Source organism: Oryctolagus cuniculus, chromosome 11, assembly GCF_964237555.1.
Source record: "Oryctolagus cuniculus chromosome 11, mOryCun1.1, whole genome shotgun sequence".
Lineage (NCBI taxonomy): Eukaryota > Metazoa > Chordata > Mammalia > Lagomorpha > Leporidae > Oryctolagus > Oryctolagus cuniculus.
This window is the reverse complement of record NC_091442.1, coordinates 57474417-57500164: the sequence shown is the minus strand read 5'-3', so window position 1 is coordinate 57500164 and position 25748 is coordinate 57474417. Positions and strand designations below refer to the sequence as shown.

The 25748-nt window shown below is 56.2% G+C and overlaps 1 protein-coding gene across 4 annotated transcripts in view; it reads right to left on the bottom strand.

Annotated features, from left to right (window-relative positions):
* Window positions 1-25465, bottom strand: part of PDE1B (phosphodiesterase 1B) — a 29587-nt gene extending 4122 nt beyond the window's left edge. Inside the window, exons 1-10 of one of the 4 annotated variants that reach the window (XM_008256581.4) lie at window positions 25339-25465; window positions 24879-25009; window positions 5632-5745; window positions 4365-4547; window positions 4183-4249; window positions 3772-3888; window positions 1370-1510; window positions 990-1090; window positions 749-874; window positions 545-646 (exon numbers count right to left, since the gene is read on the bottom strand). In XM_008256581.4, the coding sequence (XP_008254803.1) occupies window positions 545-646; window positions 749-874; window positions 990-1090; window positions 1370-1510; window positions 3772-3888; window positions 4183-4249; window positions 4365-4547; window positions 5632-5745; window positions 24879-24988 (1061 nt within the window). In that variant the 5' untranslated portion in view covers window positions 24989-25009; window positions 25339-25465. Of the gene's footprint in view, window positions 1-544; window positions 647-748; window positions 875-989; window positions 1091-1369; window positions 1511-3771; window positions 3889-4182; window positions 4250-4364; window positions 4548-5631; window positions 5746-6591; window positions 7330-11650; window positions 12561-24878; window positions 25010-25088; window positions 25287-25338 lie in introns of those variants that run through there. The other 3 variants (XM_002711039.5, XM_051845619.2, XM_051845621.2) reach the window with 3 other exon arrangements.
* Between the last annotated feature and the right edge of the window lie 283 nt (window positions 25466-25748).

Genomic DNA, 25748 nt, shown 5'->3' with positions numbered 1-25748 from the left:
AAGCGCTCGGCAGGTGTCGTTCAGAATCATGCCCCCGACAACGACCCCGCCGAGACACCGCACACGTCCCATACACAGACTCACATCCGGAGGGGCCGCGCAGGCGCACACAGCCCGCTCTCCCTCTCATCCATTCGGATACCCCTCGGCAGCAGCTCTGGCCCCACTTTGCAGTGACTCTCACAACAGGGCTCTCCAGCAGAAAAGTGGGGGTGGGGGTTTGGGCTGCAGTGGAGGGGGGCTCACCTGTTCACAGAGAAGGGTGCTGCAGCCCCAGGGCATGGGGGCACTGAATAAATGGCCCCCAGATTTCACAGGCAGCCCATCCTGAAGACGTGACAGAATCCACCCTGTCCCCCAGCCCCAAGCCCTCTCCAGATGCTGTGCTGTCTGTACACCCAGGGGCCACACTCACACACACACACACACACACACACACACTTGGATACCTGGAGCCAGGACAGGTCCCCAACTCCCCTCCGTACTCCCCTCGCCCCATTCACACACCCTCCCGCCAGCCCCATCCCGCCCCGCCCCACGCCACCTCTCCAGCTGCTGCAGCGCGGTCTTCATGGACTTCACTTGCTGGAAATGGCAGGACATGTCGGTGGCCAGCACCATCTCGATGACCAGGGCCCGCAGCTCCCTGGAGAGACCAAGGCAGGCGTGCTCAGTGGCCGTGCGCCACGAGGCCAGGAGGACTAGGGGAGGCTGTGTGAGGGACACCCCCGGGGCAGGCTCTGCTTACGCAAACTCGTCCTTGGTGAGGTTGATGAAAATGTTCATCTCGTCATCCTGCATCATGCGGAAGACCGAGCTGATGTGGTGGTTCTCCAGCACCGAGCGGTCGTTGTACAAGATGGCGCACTCCGACCTGTACAGCCAGAGGCGGCCACGTCCAGCACCCTGCGAGGAGGGATGCCAGCAACCGCACCCCACTGCCCCCACCCCGGCCCCTCCTCCTGCCCCTGCCACGTCGCCAGCCTCACTTGGTCTGGATGTGGAAGCTGTTGGTGGTGCCCGTGTGCTCATAGTCATGGATGGCCGCGGCGAAGACGATGGCCAAGACCTCGATCTCCGACAGGCAGTGCTGGGCAGACACAGACGGCCTGAGAGACAGCCGACACGCGCGGGCCAGTCGCCGCCCACAGACCACAGCCAGGCTGCACCACCAGCGCCCCCTCCCACCAACCTCCAGGGCCAGCTCTTGGGTGAACGCAGCCAGGTGCCTGCGTCCCAGCCTGCAACACGCCCCCTGTATCCCACCGCCCATCAAGTGCAGGCCCCCCCAGGAATTCTGTAAAGTGAGTCCGTCCTGCCACCACCAGGGGCTGCGTCACAGCAGAGCGAGGTCCAGGGCGCCACCTACCACCATCCCTGTGCGGAGCAAGAAGCAGTGGACGGTCTGGGTGACGTCGGCTGCGTGGATCTGGTTGTGGTAGGGATTCTTGTACTTGCCGTAGCCTGTCTCCAGAGCGTCCAGGAAAGTCATCAGGAACACAGTAGGTATCTGCAGCAGAGAGAGGTGCTGCAGCCGCGTCCAGCCAGGGCCAGGCTGACCTCAGCTGCCCAGCGGAGGCAGAAAGCCTGGGCGCCACAGCCAGGTGGACCTGGCCGCCCATCCCGGCTCCACTACCTGCTGGCTGTGCGACCTTGGGCAGGTCACGTGCCTCCCTGTGCCTCAGATACCGAATTCCAGAAGGCAGCTAATACCACCTACCTGGAATTTAATGAGATAAGTACAAGGCATTTAGTAAGTACTCTCTCGAGAGTAGCTATAATTATTATTATTTCCCTGGAGATTTTTAGTAAAAGGGGAGAAAGCTTCCCTCCTACCTTCCCACTACCCTGCCCCATCCCCAATTCTAGTATCATGGAAAAGGACTCAGAGGCAGGGGAAAGAGTGACCAGGCAGCCACACAGACCCTTGCAGCCACACGTGGATCAACTTCTCCTCCAAGAAGCTTTCCCTGACCACGGCCCGCCCACGTGCACTGACATGTGGTGCACAGCACACACACATGTGCGCACGCACACACACACACACACACAGACCATAGCCAGTGCTCCACCCAGGGGCTCTCAACTCCACCGTATCTCTGTGTATTAGGGGTAACTCAGCCTCCTTGGGAAGCCTGGGGGCTCCCAGGGGGCAGGGCCAGGGGGGTCTTCCCCTGCCCCTGGATCTGCTGCCGCTCAGGCCTCGAGGGAGCGCCTTCAGAGAAAGCCACAGAGTGGCAGAAGACACGGGAGACGTGCTACCACCCGGGCAAACCCTGCGTCCCCACCCCTACCCCTGGAGGGCTGTGCCCCAAATTCAGGAAATCTAAAGGACTGTTTCCATGACAACTGCCCTTGCTTTTGCGTTGCCATGGTGTCCCTGAAGGGAAGGGAAGGAGAAGGGAGGAGCAGAAGACGAGCTTTCGCAGCTTGAGAAAGGCGGCTCCACCAGCTGGGTCTCCACCACCAGAGGGGACCAAAGGCACACGCACCCCGCTTTCCCCAACTGCCCCAGGCCAGGGCCAAAGCCACGGCAGTGCAGTCCCCCAAGGCCCGCGCTGCCAGGTGAGCAGGCAGTGTTTAGGAGTAGCCGATGTGTGAACTTGACCCGAGAACCAGTCTGGAGAAACAGGAGCTGGGGAAAGTCTTGGGAAAGGGGGACCCTGCTGCTCTGTGTTCTGGAGAGGGCCGGACCGGAAGGGAGAAATGACATCGCTGAAGCAGGGGCCTGGGGGGGGGGGGACCCCGGTAAGCATCCAGCCCCCTTGAGGGAGCCATCTCCTTAGCTGCTATAAGAGGAGGGGTCAAGGTCACAGGCGGGCCCACAGGATGCGCAGTGTGCGATGGGCAGGTGCAGGCGGGATGGAGGGACCAAGCTCCCTAAGGCGGTCACCTCCCGGGACAGTCGCTCTCCACTGCCCCTAGTACACACGCTTCTCTCCACCTCTGGCACCGACTCCCTCTTAACCCCGCTTCTAAATGTGTTTTGTCCTCATGGAAATTTCTTCCTGGCCCTTATTCCTTCCCCAAAGAGGCTCTCTCCCACACAGGCTCTGGAGAAGACCTTAATCCAGGGCTCGCACTGTGGCATAGTGGCTAAGCCTCTGCCTGCAGTGCCGGCATCCCATATGGGCACCAGTTCTAGTCCCGGCTGCTCCACTTCCCATCCAGCTCTCTGCCATGGCCTGGGAAAGCAGCAGAGGATAGCTCAAGTCCTTGGGCCCCTGCACCCACCCGGAAGAAGCTCCTGGCTCCTGGTTTCAGATCAGCTCAGCTCCAGCCGTTGCGGCCATTTGGGGAGTCTTCACTTCTCTCTCTAACTCTACCTCTCAAATAAATAAATAAATCTCAAAAACAAACAAACAAAAAAAGATTTTAATCTAGGTTATTCTTCCCAGCTAGCCAAGCTGAAGGTGCAGGGGAAATCACATACCTTCTCTCCCAGCCCTGCTGGGGGAGGGTGGGACAAGTTTTTTCCCCCTCTCCTGTCCCCAGGAAACAATGGAGAGACCCCAGTCCCAAAGCATCCAGCCAGCGATATGCAGACTCCAGGTCTCGGGGGTCCACGGGCAGGAGACAAAAGAACTGAGAATGGGTTGAATGGCAAGGCAAGCTGGGGTGCCAGGAAGGCAGGACCCCAGGCTACACGGTGGCAGGTCAGCAATCAACCAAGCCAGAGGCCAGGGCTGCAGCAAGTGCAGGCGGAACGGGGTGGCAGCCCTGACCTGGAGCCTCCCAGAACAGTGGAACCTTCCAGAACAGGCACCTCACCTTGAAACGGCTGATGAGGTTGTGCCGGGTCAGCAACTCGAAAACAATGGTCCTCAGGGCGTGGTCATCGGCTGCCCGGTTCAGGGCGAAGACGTCAAAGCACCAGAGGTCCAGATTCTGCAGAGAAACAACACATGAGGCGGGGAGGTCCCCGCTTCCCAGAGCACCACTGCAGTAGCCAGGGTTGGAGTCAGACTTGAAGGAGGACTTCCCAGCAATGGCAGGGACACAGGAAGCAGGAAGACGGGGCGGGGGAGGGGGGGGTGACAAGCGTCTCACTTCCCACAGTCCTCGCGGTATGGGGGAGCCGAGGCAGGGGTGTGTGACCCAGGGAAGAAAGGTTACAAGTCAGGCCGTAAGCAGAGCTTGCTGTCCCTAACCCTGCCTCTCGCCCGCCAACACAGGAGTCACCTTAAGACAGTTGTGGACGGCGGTGGAGTAGGTGGGGCCCACAGCGGTGTACGTTCTCCGGAACATCCTAGGAGAGAACAACGGGGAGAGCCAGGCATAAGGGAAAGGTCAGCCGAGTCGGGGGCCCCAGGGCCACAGGGCCTAGGGCTGGGAGGGAGGGGCTGAGCGCGGGCCGGCCTCACCTTTCCACGAAGATGCCGGCCTGCACGGCGTGCACGATGCTACGGAACTTGGGCTTCTCCTCCGCCCGGCGGCCTTTGGCCCGGGTCTGCTGCGTGAAGGTGGACGCCAGCCAGTCACGCACCTCTGAGGGCACCGCATCTGACCGCAGCTCCTGCAGCTCGTCCTCCGTGTCCAGGATTTGCCTGCGGCCCCAGAAGAGTCACCGGGGAAAGACAGCAGGTGCCTCCCTCCGCACCCTGCACTTGGCAGCCCTCATGCCCCTCCTCCTTGAATCTCTCTGTCTCTGCATCTCTGTCTGCCATCCCCAGGAATGAACAGGCCACACCATGTGGGCTAGTGGGCTCCCCAGCTATCAGGGGATTCAAGCAGGCATTGGGATGCCATCTGTCAGGGGTGCTCTAGAATAGCACTGTTCAGTAGAAAGAAATTGCATGTCACATGTGTGACATTTTAAACTAGCTAGTTACTACCATAAAAAGATAAAAAGAAACAGGTGAGATTTGTTTTCACAATAAATTTTATTTAACCCAATACCTCCAAAATATTATCATTTCAACATGAGTCAATCTAAAATATTTGAATGACATATTGCATAATTCTTTTTCTGTTTCCTAAGCCTTGGAGATCCAGCATGTCTTTTACATATAAATTGCAGCTCACCCTCAGCATATCTCAAGCACTCGGGAGCCGCTTGGATCCAAGGTCCCCGCACAGGCGGGGGGCTTCAAGGACTCCACGCTGGGGCAGGTGTCTGGCCTAGCAGCTAAGATGTCCACATCAGAGTGCCCGGGTCTGAGACCCACCTCTGGCTCCTGACTTTAACCTCCTGCAAGGCACAGCCTGGAAGGCAGCAGTAACTGGACACCTGCCACCCACGTGGGGACCTGTATGGAGCTCCTGGCTCCCAGGTTCAACCCAACTCAGTCTTGGCTATTTGTGAAAACTGGGGAGTGAACCAGCAGATGGGAACATCCTTTCTCTCTCTCTCTCTCTCTCTCTCTCTCTCTCTCTCTCTATATATATATATATATATATATATATATATATATATATATATATATCTCCCTCTGAAACAGATCAAAACTACAATACATTTAACGGTATTCCACACTATGAGACTTACGGTCTGATGCGGGAACAGCCTTCTCTCCCTCTTGTCCTCTGCGTCTGTCTGCACCTCTGCTTGTCCCTACCTCGGTCCACAGCCCTGTGCACCTGCCCGCCCCGCCCCCGGCCCTCTGCAGGCCCCTCGTGGCCTCCCCTCACCGTGTCTCGTCGATATAGACGGCCTCCAGCAGAGAAGCCGTGTACTCCAGGTTCTTCTTCAGCTCCTCGATGTTCACCTCGCCATTCTCCAGCTGCTTCACCATGTAGCGCAGCCTGTGGGCAGCGGGGCCATACAGCCAGCTCAGGCACGGCCACCCAGTCCCACAGCCTCTGCTCTGCTAGGAGACGCCTCTCTCTCACACACACACACACACACAGAGGCTCGCCCGTCTCCCATCCGCAATCACAACTCCGACCTTCCTAGTCGTAAGAGCAGCCGTCTTTCACCTCGCTGCCTACCTCACTTCACCTACCCCTAAAGTGTAAGCCCAGGCTATCCTGCCTCAGCCACCACCCCACCCTCTCCTCTCAATACCACTGCCCCACCCCCAAGTCAGGGTTGGCTGGAAACAGCCAGGGCCTGGCAGAATGAGGCAGGAATGAGCCTCTCAGGTGATGTGCGGGGGATCTGTTTCCCAGTCTGGATAATCATGATCTGAAACTGCTTGTCCCCACCCCCCCACAACCCCACTCCAAGAGAAGGTTTCTGCACCAGCAGCCATCAGAGTAGCCTGAGGACTCTCTCATTGTCAAGGCCCAGAGCGGGTGGGAGTCCACACCCCCTCTGTCCCTAGCGGGGACAGCAAAAGCTCAGAACAAAGACCCATCTGAATGCCCTCGCCTGGCCTCGCTCCACGCATGCAGAGCTAATGGATTATGATTCCAGAATCCATCAACCAGGACAGAGCTGGATTAACCCCCGCATCCCCGCCTTGCACCAGAGGCGACCTCTGGCAAAGAGTTTCTGTCACGATGCATGGAGTCTGCCCCAGCTGCGGCTTCTCCCAGGACAGAAGTGGGGAGGCAGGCCCAGGGACCTCATTGGCTGACTGCTCCGCCTCAAGGGGCAACGCACTTATGATGTCTGGGGGGGCAGGGGTCAGTGAGGAACCGACCTACCGAAGGCATCATGGAAGGCTGGTGAGTCCAGATCTCGGACTTCAGAGTGAGCAATTGAAGGTCCCCCTCTCGCTCCTTCCCCACCCCTCCCAAAACCAGGGTGAAACCATAGCCATCACAATGCCCCCCCAACCCAGGAAAGGGGCTTCGGAAACCCAAGGGCACCCTCCGAGTCAGGGAGGAGAAGAGAATGAGTCAGGGACCAGAGGCTGAAATTAGCATCGTTTCCCAGGCTGCCGGGGGAGCGAGAACAATGGCATTCCCGAACAGCAGAGGCTCGGGGAGTCCTGGGGTCTCTGCAGCTTCTTCGGCTTCTTCGGAGTAAGGGCCTCCCAAAATAGCCAGCCGCAGGCAGCCTCACCTCGGCCCGCAGTCCTGGCCCGGGGGGGCTGAGAGCAAGTGGGAGGCAGAGGAGTGGGGTGCTGCAGCCTGCGCGGTGGGCTGCCCTCAAGTCTCACCCCCAGGCCCCCTCCTGCCGGCTTCCCTATGGACGCAGCAGAGTATTTAAGAGACAGGACAGCAAGCACAGCCCAGCTCTGGCTTCATGAGGGAGGAGCAACAGAGGTAGACATTATAAACAGTCCTCCCAGGCCAAGGAGCCAGGGGAGCTACCAGCCAGAATCTTCCAGAACACCACCGAGAGATCACAGACAGAACAAAGAGGGTGACACTGAGCCTTTGGGACCCAGGCACAGCCACGTCTCGTGGGCTCTCAAGTCTGGGGACCCAACCCACCTCTCCCCCAGATCCTCATCCAGCCCTAACCTTTCTCTGCCCCCAGGGGTCCATGCCCACCACATTTCTCCCCACTCCTAAAAGACACATTCCAAAGTGAATGGCCACACCCACAGGATTTGCATAATCACTAACAATGCTGCCAGCTCCACATTTTAAGAAGCAACAATCTACATTGTCTCATTTTATTCTCACAATGGGCGTGCCAAGGAGGGAGGTAGGGGGAGAACTGTAACCCCATTTCCAATGCAAAAACCAAGTCTCTGCCGCCCTCAGCAGCAACCTCAGGTTCAAAACTCTCTCTCTGCCATGAGGCCTTGGGCAAGTCACTGATGCTGGATCCGTGTTTATTACAACGTGGCCTGCCCGCCACCATTACCTTGGCCACATGCTAACATGGATGGGCCAGGTGTGCGGCCGGCAGTGAAGATGCAGGGTACGACCCACATCCCATCCTAGAGCGACCAAGCCCCAGTCTGATTCCAGCTTCCTGCTAAGGTGCACCATGGGAGGCAGCAACTATGACAGCTTAAGTAGTTGGGTCTCTGCCACCCACATGGGAGACGTGGCTTGAGTCCCAGGCTCCTTGCGATGCAGCAGTTGGGGAGCAAAACAACAGATGGGAGCACTCTGTCTCTCAAATAAATAAATGGGGGCCAGTGCTGTGGCATTGCGAGTAAAGCCGCTGCCTGCAGTGCCAGCATCCCATATGGGCATCAGTTTGAGTCCCGGCTGCTCCACTTCCAACCCAGCTCTCTACTATGGCCTGGGAAAGCAGTAGAAGATGGCTCAAACCCTCAGGCCCCTGCACCTGCGTGGGAGACCAAAAGGAGGCTCCTGGCTCCCACCTTCGGATCGAGCTGGTGGATGGAAGACCTCTCTCTCTCTCTGCCTCACCTTCTCTCTGTGTAACTCATTCAAATAAATAAATCTTTTTAAAAAATAAAATAAAATAAAAATCATAGGCTTCATTGCACACCTGCAGAAGCAGAATCTCTGAGGGTGTGGTCCAGGGATCTACACTTTTAAATATCCCGCACACACACCCCAAACAAACTTAATGCACACCAAAGGTTGAGGACTTTTATCTTAGAGCCTTAATCAGCTTCTCTGTAAAAGTGTGCGGATGACAATAAACCACCTCACAGGGCTGTTAACAGGAGCATTAAGGGAAGGGATATGTGCCAAATGCCTGGGACACTCAACTGTCGCTGTAAATAAAGTCTGCAAAGGAATTAACTGGCCAGCATCATGTTCATGCTACCCAGCTCTACCACCCTCAGATCCAACACGCAGGGCATGGAAGGTTAAGCCGCCACTTGGGGCACCCGCATCCCATATCCGACGAGCATGCCTGGAATCCAGTCCCGCCCCAGCTTTCCATCCTGCTTCCTGCTGAAGTACCCGGGAGGCGGCAGGTGATGGTTCAAGTACTTGGGTTCTTGCCACCCACATGGGAAGCCTGGATGGAGTTCCTGGCTCATGGCCTCAGCATGGTGTTGTCCTGGCTGTTGCGAGCGAACCAGCAGATGGAAGCTATCTGTCTCTGTCTCTCTGCCTTTCAAGTAAATAAATAAATCTTTAAAACAAAAAAATCCAACAAGCACCTGCTTTGGCTATCCCAAGTCCAGGTGGAACAGACTGAATCCAGCACACTGGTAATTAGGAAAGGAAGGGAGGGAGGGAATGGGAGAGCGACAATGGCCATGACCTCCTGCTTACAATTACAACCATCTCATCTCACAAGCACTTCATGAAGGGAGCTTAAGTGACTTGTCCTGTCCACCTGAGGTTAGCGAGGCCTACAGCTCTCGCCCGTGGACCCCAATTGTGTCCCACAACGAGGCAGGTGTAGAAGCGGGGCAGGCCCATGAATGGAGTGAGCCTGTGGCGAGGCCGAAGCCCACTCCCCACAGGCTCCCCCAGTCCCCCCGCCCCCACACAGGGCAACCTTCCTGGAGTGCTGGTGGTGCGTGGCCCGCAGGGAAGACTGGGAATGTGCTGGTGGTGCTGACGGCCACTTGTTTATCCTGGCCTCCATGCTCAGAGCACACAGGAAGCGCCCAGAAAGAGTTCGTTAAATAAATAAAAGGGAGAGGAGGCAAATTAATCAGGTGTGCGCACAGCCTGCGATGTCTGAGCCAGGGTTTCTGCATAGCTCACAGCAGGCAGAGAAGAGCGAGGTCAGGGTAGGCCGACTCACAGCACACCTCTCCCTCCCTCCCAGACCCCGTCCAGGAGCTCCGGTATGGCTTCTGTTGGAATCTCAACGCAACAGGATCCAGACACAGGAGAGAGGGGGTAGGCAGGGAAAGAAAGACAAAAGAATCAATCTGACAAACAAAAAGTCCAAGGGGAGGCTGCTGAGAGGAGCCAGTGCTGCAGCCAGATCCGGCCCCTATATACACATCACACATACACACACACACACACACCCATACCGACACATCACACATACACATACACCACACACATACCCATAAATACCAACACATCACACATACACACACATCAACATAAACCCCACACCCATACACATACCTCACACAAACATACCCATAAACACACACACATACACCACACACATACTCATAAACACCCACACAACACACATACACTGCACACACATACACATACACCACACACATACCCATAAACACCCACACATCACATACACATTTACACACATACACTGCACACACATACCCATACACACATACACATAAATCACACATACACATACACAATCATACATACACACATCACAAATACACACATCATACATACACATACACCCCACACATCACACATACCCATAAACACCTACACATCACATCTACACACACATCACACACACACACATATACCACACACACATACACACATTACACATACACCACACACACATACACATATACTACTCACATACCCATAAACACCCACACATACATACATACATATATACACATGTACCACACACATACACACATATACATATTACACACATATACACACATACCCATAAATACCAATACCCACACATACACACTACACACATGCACATACCCATACATACAGACACGCACACATACACATATACTATACACACATACTCACAGACACCTACACATACACACACACACACATACCCATAAACACCCACACATACACATACACACCACACACACACCCATAAACATACACACCCACATACACATGCATACACACACCACACACACACATACACATCACACACATACCCATAAACATGTCATGTGCACATACACACTACACACACAACACATGCATATACATACACACATATACACACCACACCCATACATATGCCACACACATACACATACCACACGTGCACAAGCACACACCACACACATACATGTACGCACACACACACAGCACCACGGGCCTCCAGGGACCCCTCTCCGTCTCTCAAGGCTTCAGGGTGAGGGTCTCCGAAGTCCCACCCAACCCATCACCTGGATACTCCTCTCCAGGAAGTGCTTCTCCCTCCCACCCCGAGCAGTTCCCATGCAGTTCAGCCCTGGGGGGACAGGGCACAGCAATGGTCCCCTTCTGTGCCACGGGCGATGCTCAGCCCTGGCTGGGCCTCATCAGGACCCCAGGAACCCTCCTGCCCCCTCCCCACACCACTTCTGTCTCCTCTTCCTCCAGTCCCCGCACAATGGAGAAACGCCTTAGCTCCTGCCCACCCCGGGGAAGGCCCAGGTCTCTCCTAGCTCCAGGCGGCCAGCTGGGAGGACTCCTGGCAGGAAGAACCCCAGCACCTCCGCGGAGCTCAGCGTCCCCAGCCCCCACCTGCTCACTTCTGCGCTCACCACAGAGCTACGGTCTGGGGATTTCCACTGCCCTCTGCCACTTCTCCCAGCACCAACACTCCCCGAAGGACCACTAGGCGACTCGGACAGCGCAGCCTCCAGGCAGGGACTGGGAGTTCAGAGAAGACTTCTGTCTCCAGCTTGTGTTCTTAAGACAAGATGGGGACATTTCAAAGGGATGGGAAGTCCCCAGGATGCTTGGGTTAGGAGAGAGGGGGGCAGGGGAGGCACTGCTACATCACCTTCCATGGTCGGCAGGCAGGCAAGCAGGATGAAAAGGGGACAGGGAGAAGGTGAGGGGCGACACGGAGGGAGTGGGAGGTCAGAGAAGGTGGCACGCAGGTGCACAAGACACACAGGGTCCTGTCTCAGGTCCTGACCCTCCCTGGTGCTACATTACAACTGGTGGAGCCTCAGGCAACCTGTCCTCCTCCTCCTCCTCCCCTGTCCTCAACCCTGGCACCTACCTGAGGATGGGGCCCTGCAGGTGGCTCCTCTGAACAGGAGCCCGGCTGGCCATGGGGATCCAAGTTTCCTACTGCAGAGTTCCAAGGCGCTGACCCCGGGGCGAGGGGGCCCAGGGCCCCTATGCGGGAACAACGCCCTCTTGAGCCCCTGGCTTCCTCCTCCAGGTCCCAGAAGAACTGAGCAACTAGCCAGAGACAACCCTGGGGAGGGGCTTGGCCCGGGGAAGCAGGCAGTGATGAGGCAGAGACCCAGCCCACAGGAACCGGGTGAGAGGCCGCGGGAAAAGTTTCACATCTGAATCAGAATGAAAACAAGAATCCGCTGTCAGAAGAGTCCCAGAGAGGCCAGAAATAGCACGGGCCAGCCCCCTGCTCCGAGGAGGTGGGGCTGCACTCTGGGAACAAGGGGTTAGATGGAGGCTGGGGATGTGGGGACAGGAGGCCATCCTGAGCCCGCAGTGGCAGGGGAAGGGGCTCTGCAAGAGGCCCCCGGCCCCCACCCCACAGGGGGCCACGAGGCGCCCTCTCCGGGGGGTCTTTTTCCAGGACCACTCTCCAAAAAGAATGGAAGCCGGGAGGATGCACTTTGCACTGGGCATTGGAAATGCAGGGCAGAGGGGCTTGCTGAAGGGCCCGAGGAAGGGCTCCCGGCCCCCAGCCACGAACTTGTTCAGAAAAAGCAGGAGTTCACGCGCGTGGCCTTCACCTTCCCAGCCCTAGTTTTCTCATCTGTAAAATGGGGTTTGGGGCACCATCGAGAACGAAACTAGAGACAGGCCTGTCCGGCCCAGAGGTGGAGAAGCGAGGAAACCGTCCAGAAGCGGCCGAAGCGAGCTCCCCGGAGGGTCTCAGGGCCCAGGACGCCCCGCTTCCGCCCGCTGGCAAGCAGCGGGCCCCGCAGCACCCGGGGGACGTGCGCACACAGCCCCAGCCGCCTGCCGATTGGCTGTGCGGCGACGTCACCGCGACGCGAACTCCCGAGCCACGATTGGCCGGTTTGCGGAGCTGGGCGGGGCGGAGAAGCAGGGCGGGGCTGGGGACGAGGCCGACCGTGTCCAGGGCAGAGCTGCCGGCGTCCTCAGTCGGCTTCCTTTGGGGTCTCCCGCCGGCCTGCTGTGGGGCTGAGGAAGAGGAGCGAGCGGGGAAGAGGCTGGCGGGAGAAGGAACGGGCCTAGAGCTAGGGCTTTGCGACGGGAAGCCTCCTCCCTCCTTCACCGCCATCCATCACCACCCCAAAGTGGGGAGAAATGAAAAAATACCTCGTCACCGTGCCCAGGCCTTGAAGTTCGGGAGCCTGGGCTCTCTCTCGGGGCCACGGAGCAGCGGGTGGGACAAGTGCAAGGGCGGTTTGACTGTATCTACAAGTTGTTTTCTGGTGAACTCACAGCCCCGAGCAGGGCCGCTTCAGGTTTTGAAAAAAAAAAAAAAAAAGAAAGAAAGAAAAAAAAAAGGACCCACTCTGCACCGGCGCCACCTCCCCGCAGCCATCACAAACTGATGAGTGTTTGCAGAGAGAGACAGAGAACTGGAGCCAGCGTCAGGGACCCCGGAGGCCCATCCCAAGGGGCCAGGGATGCCGCATGTGGCCCACTGTGGGACCTGCTGGCGCACGCGCACACACATACATAGAATACACCACCCCTCCTAGCTGGCTGTTATTACCTGCTCCTACTGAGGAGGGATACTGGCCCACCACCATGCCTCCAGGGGAAGACTTTGCACACACACACACACACACACAGACACTCTACCTCTGAGGCCATCACCTGGCTGGGAGGCTGGATTTAGGTGTGCTAACCTCAGCAAAAGGTCCAACATGGGTTTTCCTAGAACTTTCCCATGGAGCCTATAAAGAGAAAGGTAACTGCTGTGTTCCCAGGCCCGGGCGCCAAGGGGTAGAAAAGTGAATGCATAAAAACAGAAAGGGGAAGGGGTGGCGCTGTGGCATAGCAGGTAAAGGCACCGCCTGCAGGGCCAGCATCCCATATGGGCACCAGTTTGAGTCCCGGCTGCTCTACTTCTGGTCCAGCTCTCTGCTATGGCCTGGGAAAGCAGTAGAAGATGGCCCAAGTCCTTGGGTCCCTGCACCCACGTGGGAGACCTGGAAGAAGCTCCTGGTTCCTGGCTTCGATCAGCTCAATTCCAGCCATTGTGGCTGCTTGGGGAGTGAACTAGAGATGGAAGACCTCTCTCTCTCTCTCTCTCTCTCTCTCTCTCTGCCTCTCCTTCTCTCTGTGTAACTCATTCAAATAAATAAATAAATCTTAAAACACACACACACACACACCAGAAAGGAACCCAATCGTGTCGCCTTCCTCTACCCATCCCCAGCTTTCCCCCTCTCTGCAGTGAGGAATAGAAGCTGGGATAGGAACAAAGGACAGGAGACTCTGCCCCCGGTTAGAAAAGAGGGGTGCTGGAGAATGGACTAACTGGCTGATCTTGAGGCCCAAAAAATTTCAGAAATTGAAAAAAACAAAGAAATCATCAAAATCCAATGGAAAGAGGACATGAGTTAAAACCAGGAGATACTGCCTGGGACTCCTCGCCACGTGTGACCTTGGGCAAGCCAGTGTGAGCTCCCATTTCCTTGTCTAAATAGCACAGGCTCCACTGTGACAGCACTCTGGGTCCATAAAGTAACGGCTGAATGCAAAGGGTCACGGTTTACTCAGCAAATATTAAGAGTTCCTCATAAACACAACTCCCCCGGGCCCACGCTGACAGCCAGGACTCCTGATTTTTCCATCCAGGCCCCAAAAGGCACCTGGGTTATGTGTGGGAAAGCTGAGGTCTCCCTGCCACCAGCTCTCCAGAGAGCTAGGACTTCTCTCTGGCTTCTTAACTCTGCAGGGACCAGGGAGGCAGTGGAAGCAGAGCCCAGGGAGCCTGAGGAGCACAGAGCTCCAGAAACCAAGAACAACCAGCTCGCATCACCCAGGGACGCCCGCTCCCCTCTCTCCCCATAGCTAGAGGAGCAGCCCTGGCAGCTGGCTGGGCATAGCGGCGGGGGTGGCTCCAGAGATTAAAAATAGCTCCCCTGGTGGCAGAGCTGGGAGGTGCAGGCCCCAGGTTGACATGGCAGCAGCAGTGAGAGGTCTCAAGACAATGGACCAAGGTAAGGGACAGGGCACAGCCAAGTGAAGACTAGGAAAGAAGGTGGTAGGCACAGGAACCAGGAGAGTGGAGGAGCAGGAAGAGGGCAGGAAAGGAGATTTGGACGACGGTGCTGCGGAAGACGGCCTGGGAGACCCCGAAGGAGGGGCTGTCTAAAGGAGCAGGAGCCCCTGCTCACAGGTGCAGCTGAAAGCAGCCCAGCATTGCTCAGCTGGCAGGAGGAAGGCAGGGACGTAAACCAGACCAGGAAGAGCCCAGGCACCCCAGCTCCCAGCCCAGAGCACGGCCAAGTCACCTCTGCCCTTGAGATGGGGAGAAATTAGGAGGGATTGGGCTAGACTGTCCGAGGGAGGCGGGCGGGAGAGGAGGCCCCCAGGCTACAGCCAGAGGAACTCCCTCCAGCTCCCTTGTCCACCTCTCTCCTCTTCCCTGCACCGCTTAATTCTGCTCATTAACCATCTCCACGTGGACCACCCCACCAGCCCCCACACTGCTTCCCGACAGCTGTTCCCAGCAGATGGCCAGCTTCCAGGAGACCTCACAGATGTGGAAGGCAGCCTGGGATGGGCAGGGGAGCGGGCAGCTTGGCAAGGGCCTGGCTGCAGGTGTGCCGGGGCCAGCACTAGATTGCGGATCAGCAGGTCTGGGGTCTGGTCCCAGCGCTGCCCCTCCACACCTGACCAAGCATCTCTGCGCATCAGTTTCCACTGCCTTGGGATGGCTCCCAGATTCAGGGCCTGGGCCGGAAGCAGCAGGGAAGCAGGATGCCTGAGCCTGGATCCTCAGGTTCCAGAGGGTATCCTTTCTGCCCAGCTCACTGCTTTCCCCAAATCAGCTCTGACCCGGTGCTTCCGGGAGCAGCATGGCTCTCGTCTTCATCAGAGGGAGGCCAAATCCTGACTGCATCCCTTTTGCAGGCAATTCTCCTGCATACCTACCTTCAATCCATGTCCCTGCCATCAAAACAACAGGCAACCTTCTTGGCATCTCCAAGGAGGAGCAGAAGCAGAGGGGCTAAGACACCCTCGGGGTGAGGCTGGAGCAATCGGATGTATTAGACACCTTCCAGGCTGAAATTTCCAAAGCTCCAACTTGGTAGAGAGGCGGCCGGGGTTCAGGGATGTGGTAGTGATGCTGCTGGCATATGTGCTCACTCAGTCTGGGCTCAAGAAGTTTCCAGACCAGGTGGGCACGGAGGAGAGAGCCAGGGTGCTGGTGTCAAGCTGGATATGCAGAAGCTGATAAACAGGGCAGCAGGGGAGCCAAGGAACAGGAATGAAAGGAGGAACTTCCCGAGCCCCTGGTCCTGTGCGCGCCAGAGAGTCACAAAGCACCTGCCCCCCTCAACCCCCCGCGAGCCAAGCTCCCTGCCCAATCTAAATGGTGCCCACACCAGCTGGCAGCCTAATCGCCCCGCTGCAGCCACCATAATTATTTGCAAATCTGACTTTTCCTTGCAGCTGTGGAATCAAACTGACCTGGAGCCTGGCTCTATGCAACAACATCCACTAAAGCGCCCCCGCTTCCCAGTTCTTCTCCCAGCCCCCCACCCCCAGGTGTACCTCCCTGGACACACCTTGGCCCTTTTCCCACCAAGCCCGCCTCTCTCCCAAAAGCCCATCCCAGCTCCCTTGGTGGACTCTGCCAGGGACGGGAGGCTGGAGAGACGAATCCCAAGTTGCAGTCTTCTCCCGAGATGGGACTGCAGCGGCAGCGGCAGGGCTGGGGGACGCGGGGCAGAGGGCAGGAGCACTGGCACGAGGGGCTGCCCCGTGCTCACTGGCTAACAACCCGCTTCCTCCTCTCCTGGCCCAGCAGCCCCTCCTCCCCGCGCAGTTCCTGGCCAGGCCCCTCTCCAGGATGCTCTCCCAGTTCTCTTGGACCATTCAGTCCTGCTCCCTTGGGGGACCATCTCATTATCTAACAGCTCCCAGCCTCCCCAGGTCTCACCTCCACCCCACCTGCCGCCCTGCTTCTATCCCTCTGTCTCTCTGCTGCTGTCCTCAGAGTTGGAAAATAGCTACTCAACTTCCGGCCCTGCAAAAGCAGCCTCCCGAGATTCAAAGGCAATTACTTGCTTCCTCCCAGGAGGGTCTGGGCTGGGCAGATGAGGTCACTGAGAAGGCCAAAGGATAGGCCTTGCAGAAGTCAGGAGTCAAGGCTGGACCCCACAGGGGGCCTGCGGCTGGGGGTCCAGCACCAGCACCGGCAACACCTGGAGGGAAGGGGGCGGCGCCAGCCCCAGAGGAAGAGGAGGAGGAGGAGGGAGCAGACTGCAGGCTAGAGCAAGAGGCTAAGTCACAGGGAACAGGCCAAAGCGACAGGAAATGGGACCAGAAGGAATAAAACCCAGCGTGAGCCTCGGAGAGCAAAGGAACTGAGGGCTAGGGTTCCAGGCTCCTGGCTGCTGCAGGCATTTGGAGAGTGTCTGTCTGTCACTTTCTCTCTCTCTCTCTCTCTCTCTCTCAAGACTCAAGGAGAGCCAAGACCTGTTCCAAAATTTCCTTCTTTAGGGAAGAGGAGGCAGAGGAGGGGGTGGACACTGGGCGGCAGCCACTCAGTTCACTGGTCGCAGAAATCCCTGGGCCTGGGACAGGTGTGGAAGGGTCTAGAGAAGTCCAGGCTTCTCTCCCACAGCCTGCCAGTCCCACAGCACCCCCAACCTCCCTCATCTTCCTCTGATCAAAACCGATGAAGCAATTTGTGAAGCCAGCACCCCATGCAGGAGTGCTAGTTTGAGCCCCAGCTGCTCCACTTCCAATCCAGCTCCCTGCTAATGCACCGGGAAAGCAGCGGAAGATGGCCCAAGTGCTTGGGCCCCTGCTTCCATGTGGGAGACGCAGATGGAGTTCAAGGCTCCTGGCTTTGGCCTGGCCCAGCCACAGCCGTTGTGGCTATTTGGGGAGTGAACCAGCAGCAGATGCAAGATCTGTCTGCTTCTCCCCTCCCACCCCCCACTCCCATCACTGCGGCTTTCTAATAAATACAATCTTATTTAAAAAGTGAGAAATGCAACCTGCAATGTGACATTGCATCTCTATCTCTTAGGCTCCTGGACAAGAAAGAGCGATACCTGGTTCCAAGGGCCTTTGCAAAGTATCTAAAGTAGGTCACAGCCACCTGATGACATTCCCCTCCCCCACCTCCACCAGCCTGGGGAACCCCAGTGCTTCCAGAGCCAACCCTGGCAGCCCCTGGCTCCCCACACTCAGCAGTCTCCTACAATTGCTCCATCCATGTCTGGGCTGACCGCTGGGTTGAACACAAGAACCCACATCCTCACCTGCACAGCCCTCCTCCAGCCCCACCAGCCTCCCATTCTCTAAGCTCAGGTTCCTGGCCCTCACTCCTGCCCTTGTTCATCAACAACACTCTTCCAAATCCTTTCCCAGGCACTGGGATTTGAATTTATGAGAACGCATATTCCGGCTTCTTATACCTGGATCCTTCTCCCTCGCCCCAGCCAATAGTCACCTGTTCATTGCCATTCCTCTGCCTCTTCACAAATCAAGCTCTCTCATGCTGAAAATTCTCCAGGTTTAGTATTTAAAATCCACTTTCCTATGGATGCTATCAAATGATAGGAAGAAGACTCAGAGAGACCACGCGACCTCAAGACCACACAGCTGGTGCCTGGCAGAGTGGGCGTGAGAACTCAGACGCATGGGTCCCAGTATTCCCTATGCTCTTCCAGCACCACCGCCCCCGCCTCCCTCTTTGGAAGAGGTTCCTGAAGTGCATCCCTTGGTCTGAATCTGATTTCCCTATCTCTGCACCTCCCTGCAGGAATTTTCCATCCTCTTCTATCCCAGGGATGCCGCACATCTGCTGGAGTAAAACAACAGAAGATGCCCGATGGACCCACGGGGGAGAGGTCCTCTTTGCCATGGTTGGGCGTAAAGGAGGAAGCGCTCACCCTTGGGGGACAGCACTAAACATCGTGGCCACCACGGCCTGGGGGAAAGGGTGCTTTTTTTTTTTTTTTTTTTTTTTTTTTACAGGCAGAGTGGACAGTGAGAGAGAGAGACAGAGAGAAAGGTCTTACTTTGCCATTGGTTCACTCTCCAATGGCCGCCGCGGCCAGAGCACTGCGGCCGGCACACCCCGCTGATCCAAAGGCAGGAGCCAGGTGCTTATCCTGGTCTCCCATGGGGTGCAGGGCCCAAGCACTTGGGCCATCCTCCACAGCACTCCCTGGCCACAGCAGAGAGCTGGCCTGGAAGAGAGGCAACCGGGACAGAATCCAGTGCCCCAACCGGGACTAGAACCCGGTGTGCCAGCGCCACTAGGTGGAGGATTAGCCTATTGAGCCGTGGCGCTGGCCAGGGTGCTCTTTTTTTCTCCAGCGGTCCAGGGAGCCACACTTTCTCCTGCAATCTTCACAGCAGCTCCCCAGCCATATGCAGAGAAAGGAGGATGCAGCATCATTTTCAAAATCGGTGAGAGCCACACAGGATCACCCCCTGGGGCACACAGCAAATGAGGACGAAAGGTGGGCCGAGTCAGCGGCGCACTCAGGCCGGTCCCTCAGCTTCCTGCTCCTGCCCCTGCCTCGCCCCAAGACTGCCAACAAATGTGAGTGCCGCACATATGTCAGATCTCACACACACACACACTATCCCATTACTTACACACAGTCACACACATACACATACTGTACCTACACACTCACACACACATATTGTACGTGCACACTCACACACACATATCCCATTACCTACACACATACACATACACATGCATATTGTATATGTACACTCACACATTCATACACACATACATACTGCACATGCATACTCACACACATACACACACATACGTACTGCACGTGGCCACTAATACACACATACATATTGTATATTCACACTCACAATTATCCCATTACCTACATACATACACATACATAGTGTACATGTACACGCACACACTCCTACACACATACATACTGTACACGCACACTCACAACATACATACTGTACATGCACACACATACTGTACATGCACACTTGTACATGCATATTGTACACGCACACTACACACTTACATATTGTATATGCACACTAACACACAATTATCCCATTACCTACATAGACATACTGTACATGCACACTCACACACATACACACATACATACTGTACATGCACTCACACACACATATACACATACATATTGTATATACACTCACATACATACATACTGTACATGCACACTCACACACATACACACATACATGTTATACATGCACACTCACATACATACAAATTGTACATGCACACTCACACATACATACATATTATCCCATTACTGACATACACAAATACATATTGTACATGCACACTCACACATACATATTATCCCATTACTGACATCACACATACATACATATTGTACATGCACACTCACACACACATACACATACATCATCTCATTCATCCCTAGGACAATTTCAGGTACTCAGCAATCCTGAAATATACATGCTACCCCAACATATTTATTAGCACAATGCCGCTTCCGAACATAACAACCAAGAGATGTCACCACGACGCTCTGCTTGCTTCCACTGTCCCCAAAACGCATGTCAACCTTTACCCACAGGTATGCACATGACTCAGGCACTCCCAGCTTCACCCTGACATATCTCACGCACGCATCCTAACGCCTCGGCTTCTGTGTCCTCTCTGTAATTCCTTTAGGCCCGGGCTCTGTCCTGAGGTCACCAGCTCCAAAAACAACATCACCATCCCCGTTTCCTCCACCTCCATTTCCTGTCTCTCCCACCCCAGCCCCACACGGAGGTAGACACAGAACCGGCTCCGAGACATCGATTCATGCGTTAATACCTTTGCTCATTTCTTTCCTTAATAGCATTTATTCAGCGTCTATTATGTTCAGGGCACCACACTTCTATACTCCCAAGAAAAACAAAAATCAGCAAAGATAAGCCCCAGCCTGGCTCCTGGCTCTGGCGCAGTTGTACCGACCTTGACCCACAGCACACGACTCAGCCTGAACCATGGGGGTCCCAAGAGCATGCGACGCAGGAAAAGGAGAGGAAAGAGGGACCGTCCCCCGAAGGGAAGTGGAAAGTTCTATCTAAGTGTAAAATTCCAACAGAAACTGAGAGATGAAAGTGATGCTTGTCCTATCCAGGGAGAGAGAAAATTCTTCTCCATGCCTTTCCTGTGTGCGTGACGCCCTATTAGCAAAAACTAGGCAGAAATCCAAAGCAGTAGATTGCCACTACTTGGGTGGGTGTAGCAAAAGGAGGTACACCGTGCCTCCCCCACTCTCCACACCCTTAGGGAGCTGAACCAGACTACAAGCTCCATGGGACCAGGGATGGTGTCCACCTTGTAAACTGTGTATCCCCAACATCCAGCACCTAACCTGGCCACCAGAGGTGTTCAGTATATACAGAGGCACTTCAAAGCATTCACAGAAACTGGAATTAAATCTTTGGGGGCCAGCGTTGTGGCGCAGTGGGTTAAGCTGCCACTTGCGACACCGGCATCCCCTATCACAGTTCCGGTTGAATCCCTGCTGCTCTGTTTTTCATGCAGCTCCCTGATAACGTAGCTTGGGAAGCAGTGGAAGAAGAACTAAGTACTTGGGCCCCTGCAACCATGTGGGAGACTGTGATGCAGTTCCTGGCTTCAGCCCCAGCCCTGGCTGTTGTAGGCTTTTGGGGAGTAAACAAACAGAAAATATCAATCTCTCTCTCCCCCCTCCCCCCCCCGTCTCTGTCTCTGTCTCTCTCTCTCTCTCTCTCACTCTTTCAAATCTTTTTCTTAAAAAAGTTTATTTTGGTGCAAAAACATTGAAATCTGTGCATATGAAGGTTCTTCAAAAGGTTCACGGGAAATGCTTATTACAGAAACTCGTAAATGAATTTTAGATTTTTTGGCACCAAAAGAAACTTACCTTTTAACTCTTGTTTTCCACAAACTTTCTGAAGTGCCCTCACAGTTAATGAGCTGAGGATGGCAAACCAATCCCTGCTCGGGGTTCCTCCGGAGTCAGAAAAGGCACAGAAAAGTCCTCCTCTGCTGGCCCTCCCCACGCTCGCCACAGCCCTCCGGGCTCAGAGAAGGGGAGACAGGCAAATGAAACCCTTCCTCGGGCGCTAAGGGACCATGAAAGTCATCCTGGCCAGCGCTCCTTTCCAGACACTCCCTCAGCCCTAGCTGATGAGACTGTGCAGTTAGGAGTGCTTTCCTGCCAGCCAGGGGTAAGCCTCACAGTTAGGGGAGACGCTCCCCAACTCACGTGCTCCCGATTCTGAATTCATCCTTGACAAGCTTCTAAAGAGGGCAACAGGACTCTGGGCGCTCTTCCCAACAAGAAACCGCCCTGCCCGACTACACTAGTATAGGTTTCTTATCCAGAGAGGCAAAACACCAGGCCCGGCCCCCTGAAGACAGCCTAGAAGTTCAAGATTAGAAATGGTAAAAGTAGAGAGGAGAAAATAGGATGGATTGAGTAGGAGGTCAAGATACATACAGGGGCCGGCGTTGTGGCACAGCAGGTTAGGCTGCCACTCACGATACCTGTGTCCTGGCTGCTCCACTTCCGGTCCAGCTTCCTATTAATGGCCTGGGAAAGTGGCGGAAGATGGCCCAAGTGCTTGGGGTCCTGCCACCCACATGGGAGACCTGGATAGAGTTCTGGGCTCCTAGCTTCAGTCTGGATAGCCTTGGCTCTTGTGGGCATTTGAGGAGTAAACCAGCACATGGGAAATATTTCTATGTGTGTGTGTGTGTGTGTGTGTGTGTGTTGCTCTGCCTTTCAAGTAGATGAAAACAAACATTTTCTAAAAGACATCTATCTAGATAGACATATTTTTCCCATCTGTCTTCATTTTCACTCAGGGCCGAGATAGTCCTGTCGACCCGACTGCTTCGGGAATAAACAAGTCCTTGCTCCTCTGACCCATCAGTGGGGAGGAGCTCCGTGCCCATTTAAAGGCAGGAGCACCTCTTCAGAAATGGCGAGGGAACTTCAGTCCTCCTACCCAGCAAAAGGCCTAAAGCCTTTGACTTCTCCTCCCCAGCCTGTCACAGCGCCCCCAGTACCCAAAGAAGGCCAAGTGCAGAAAGCCGTCAACCCAGGATCCACCCTGCCACCTTTCCTGCCCTGAGGAAGTGAGAGTGGGAATGCGTTCTCGGCGATTAGTATTCAGGAGACGGTACCTTTCTGGATGAGTTATTGCATGTAGCCGGCATGCATCAGGACCAGACTGTGGAAGTGAATGAAGACTAGGACAAACCAATCAGAAAGATCCTGGTCCACCACGCTCCCAGGAGAGGCCATCGTCCACTCGGGCACTGTGCTCGCTTCCTCCCCAGGTGTCAATGCCTCCTTCCCACGCCACTGCGCACTTCCCACACCAAAGGGAGAAACAGCAGTTCGTTTCCAGGAAAGACTTTTGCTTAGAAGGTGTGGGAGATGGTGAAACAGGTACAGCCCACTCTTGCGCAGGGCCCTCTAACCTGCTGTGGAGGGGACGTGAGGATGAGCTCAGCCACCACGCTCTGGGTTTGCAGCAGTTGGGGGTGGGGGGGGGAGACCGTCCTGCCACACTTGTCCCCTCAACTGACTCTCAGGCCTCTCTATTGCCTTCCAACCACTTGTTCCCCTGCTCCCCTCCTCAGCTTAGTCACCAAAAGCAGGGCAGCACTGTCTATGAAGAATCACCCATGCTCCTCAAATAAAAATCAGTTCAATCCGGTTTTCCATTTCTCCACCCCAGAACTCATTCCAAGGCTGCGCTTCATGGAGCCAGGCAAATTGCATTGGCCAGAGATAGCACAAGACAGGGCAGAGGAGGACGTTTGGATTCCAAACCTTGGTGCCCACCATGTCCGGGGTCTCCCTAAGGCCTCTGTAAGCAGCCAGCCTATCAGTCAGACCCACCTGCCCAATACAAAGGCCTCCTCTTCCTGCCCCAGGTGAAGTACGACACAGCCAGACGCACCCACCTCCTCCGCTCCCTTACCAAACCCAGTGTGCCCCACTGGGGATGCTGGCAGGGAACTGGGCTCAGGGGCTGTGCCTCCTCACTAACCATCCACACTCCCCTAGCTCTTGCTGCTCTCCTGGGACTGTGGGGAGGCTTCTCAGGGACAGGGGCCCTGATTAAGAACCCAGCACCACAGAGATTACTGGATGGCAGCAGACCCAGACGCAAAGAGGGGGCATGGTTGGTCTTTGACCCAATCCTCTCCTTTTCTGAGGAGCAGGATAAAAAGTTCCTCTCCTCCCCTGAGGCTGGATGTGGGATACCTGAGTCCCTCCTTTACCCATTTATTCCTCCCCACACGCTCTGGTCCCGAAACAATAAGACGGATGCCTACGCGCTTGCTTGCAGGTACTAGAAGATCCTATAGAAACAAAAAGGCTTTAATTAAGCCAATTACCTTGCTCCTGTCAATCAATGTCTACACTGCCACCCCCTCTTTCCAGCTCCCAGGTGGGGGCACCATCCCCCTCCTCCAGATTCTAAGTGGGGCCATTAACATGCAGAGTGAATTTCCAGGTCCCAGGAGAAATGAGCAGTTTGGGTAGGGGGTGCCCCCTTCCCATCCCCCACCTCCACTCCCTATAGGATGCAGGAGGCAGAAACTCCCATCCCAACCAAAGAGCCATACGACCCACAGGTTGGCACTAGACCTGCAGCTGTGTGCAGGACACTGAGGCACACACATGTGCCATGTCTCACATCTGCACAACCCTGCACGCACATGGATACGTGTGAGTCAGCCTGGCACCTCCTGAATGCTGCCTGCTTGCCTGCAGCCCTACCACACCGCCAGTGCTGTGCCGCCTCTCCTGTCGGCGCTGCGTGTGTCACCGGGGGGTCCACGGGCACAGGCACCTCATTAGCTTTGCAACTCCTAAACCGCGCCAACCAGCCGGCTCGCTCCGCACATGCCTGGCACATATGGGCCGGCCACGCGTGTCAGGGCCCTGTGTCCTCGCACCTGCCAACATGTGTGCCCTAGAGAATCCACCAGCCCGGCTCTGGCTAACCCCCCCCCCCCCAAATAAAAAGAACGCCGCCAATCCAGGCTCCCGGAGGTCCCTTCCCCCCATTGCCCAACCGAGACTCACAGGGACCGGAGCTTAATCCACATCTTCTTGCTGGGAGCTGACTTTAGCTCCAGGGGTGATGGACAATCCGACTCCAGCATCTCCGGAGGGCTGCGGGGGGACAGCTCCATGCTCAGCCACCGTCTACGGAACTGGAGGAGACAGCATCTCGGCTCAGCATCAGCCCCAGAGCCGAGAGCCCCTCTCAACCTCATCCCAGCCCCTTCCCACCTGCGGCTGGCGGGGACCAGCCAGGCCGGTGTCTCTAGGCTCGGCCCAAGCTGGCAGAGATGCAGCCCCTGCGGCTCCTCCTCTCCCGCTGCCCCGCCGAGCTCTGGGCTCCCGGTCCACGCTCTCCGCGCCGCCGCCGCCGCCGCCGCGCGCTGCCAGAGCCGCCTCCTCGCCTCTCTCCGCCTCCCCCGGCCCGGCTCCCCTCCCTCTGCTCCCTCCCTCCTCCTCGGCCTGCCCGCCCGTCTCTCACTCCTCGCAGTCGCTCCTCCCCCTCCCAGAGGCAGGATCTGGAGACGGGGCACACGCAGACCCAAGCGCCCAAGGGCGAGCGCACGCACACCCGCGCCCGGTGCGAGCGGCTGCGTGTGCCCTGCGCGGGCGGCTGCGAGCGCGAATGCGTGCTTACCCCGCGCAGCGCAGCGCAGGCGGCCTGCGGGCAGCGCTCGCCTGTGGGTGGGTGCCTGGGCGCCCCCCTCCGCGTGTGTTTTGAGTCTCTGTGTCCGTGCGTGTGGCTTCGTAAATGCACGTGTGCCCCGCCGCCTGGTGTGTCCCGCCCCTATCTCTCCGGGGGGTGGAGGGGAACCAGGACACTGGTGGACTGAAGCTGCCCAGCCGGACCAGACTCCACCTGTGCTCCTGTCTTTTTAGGGCCAGCTTGCG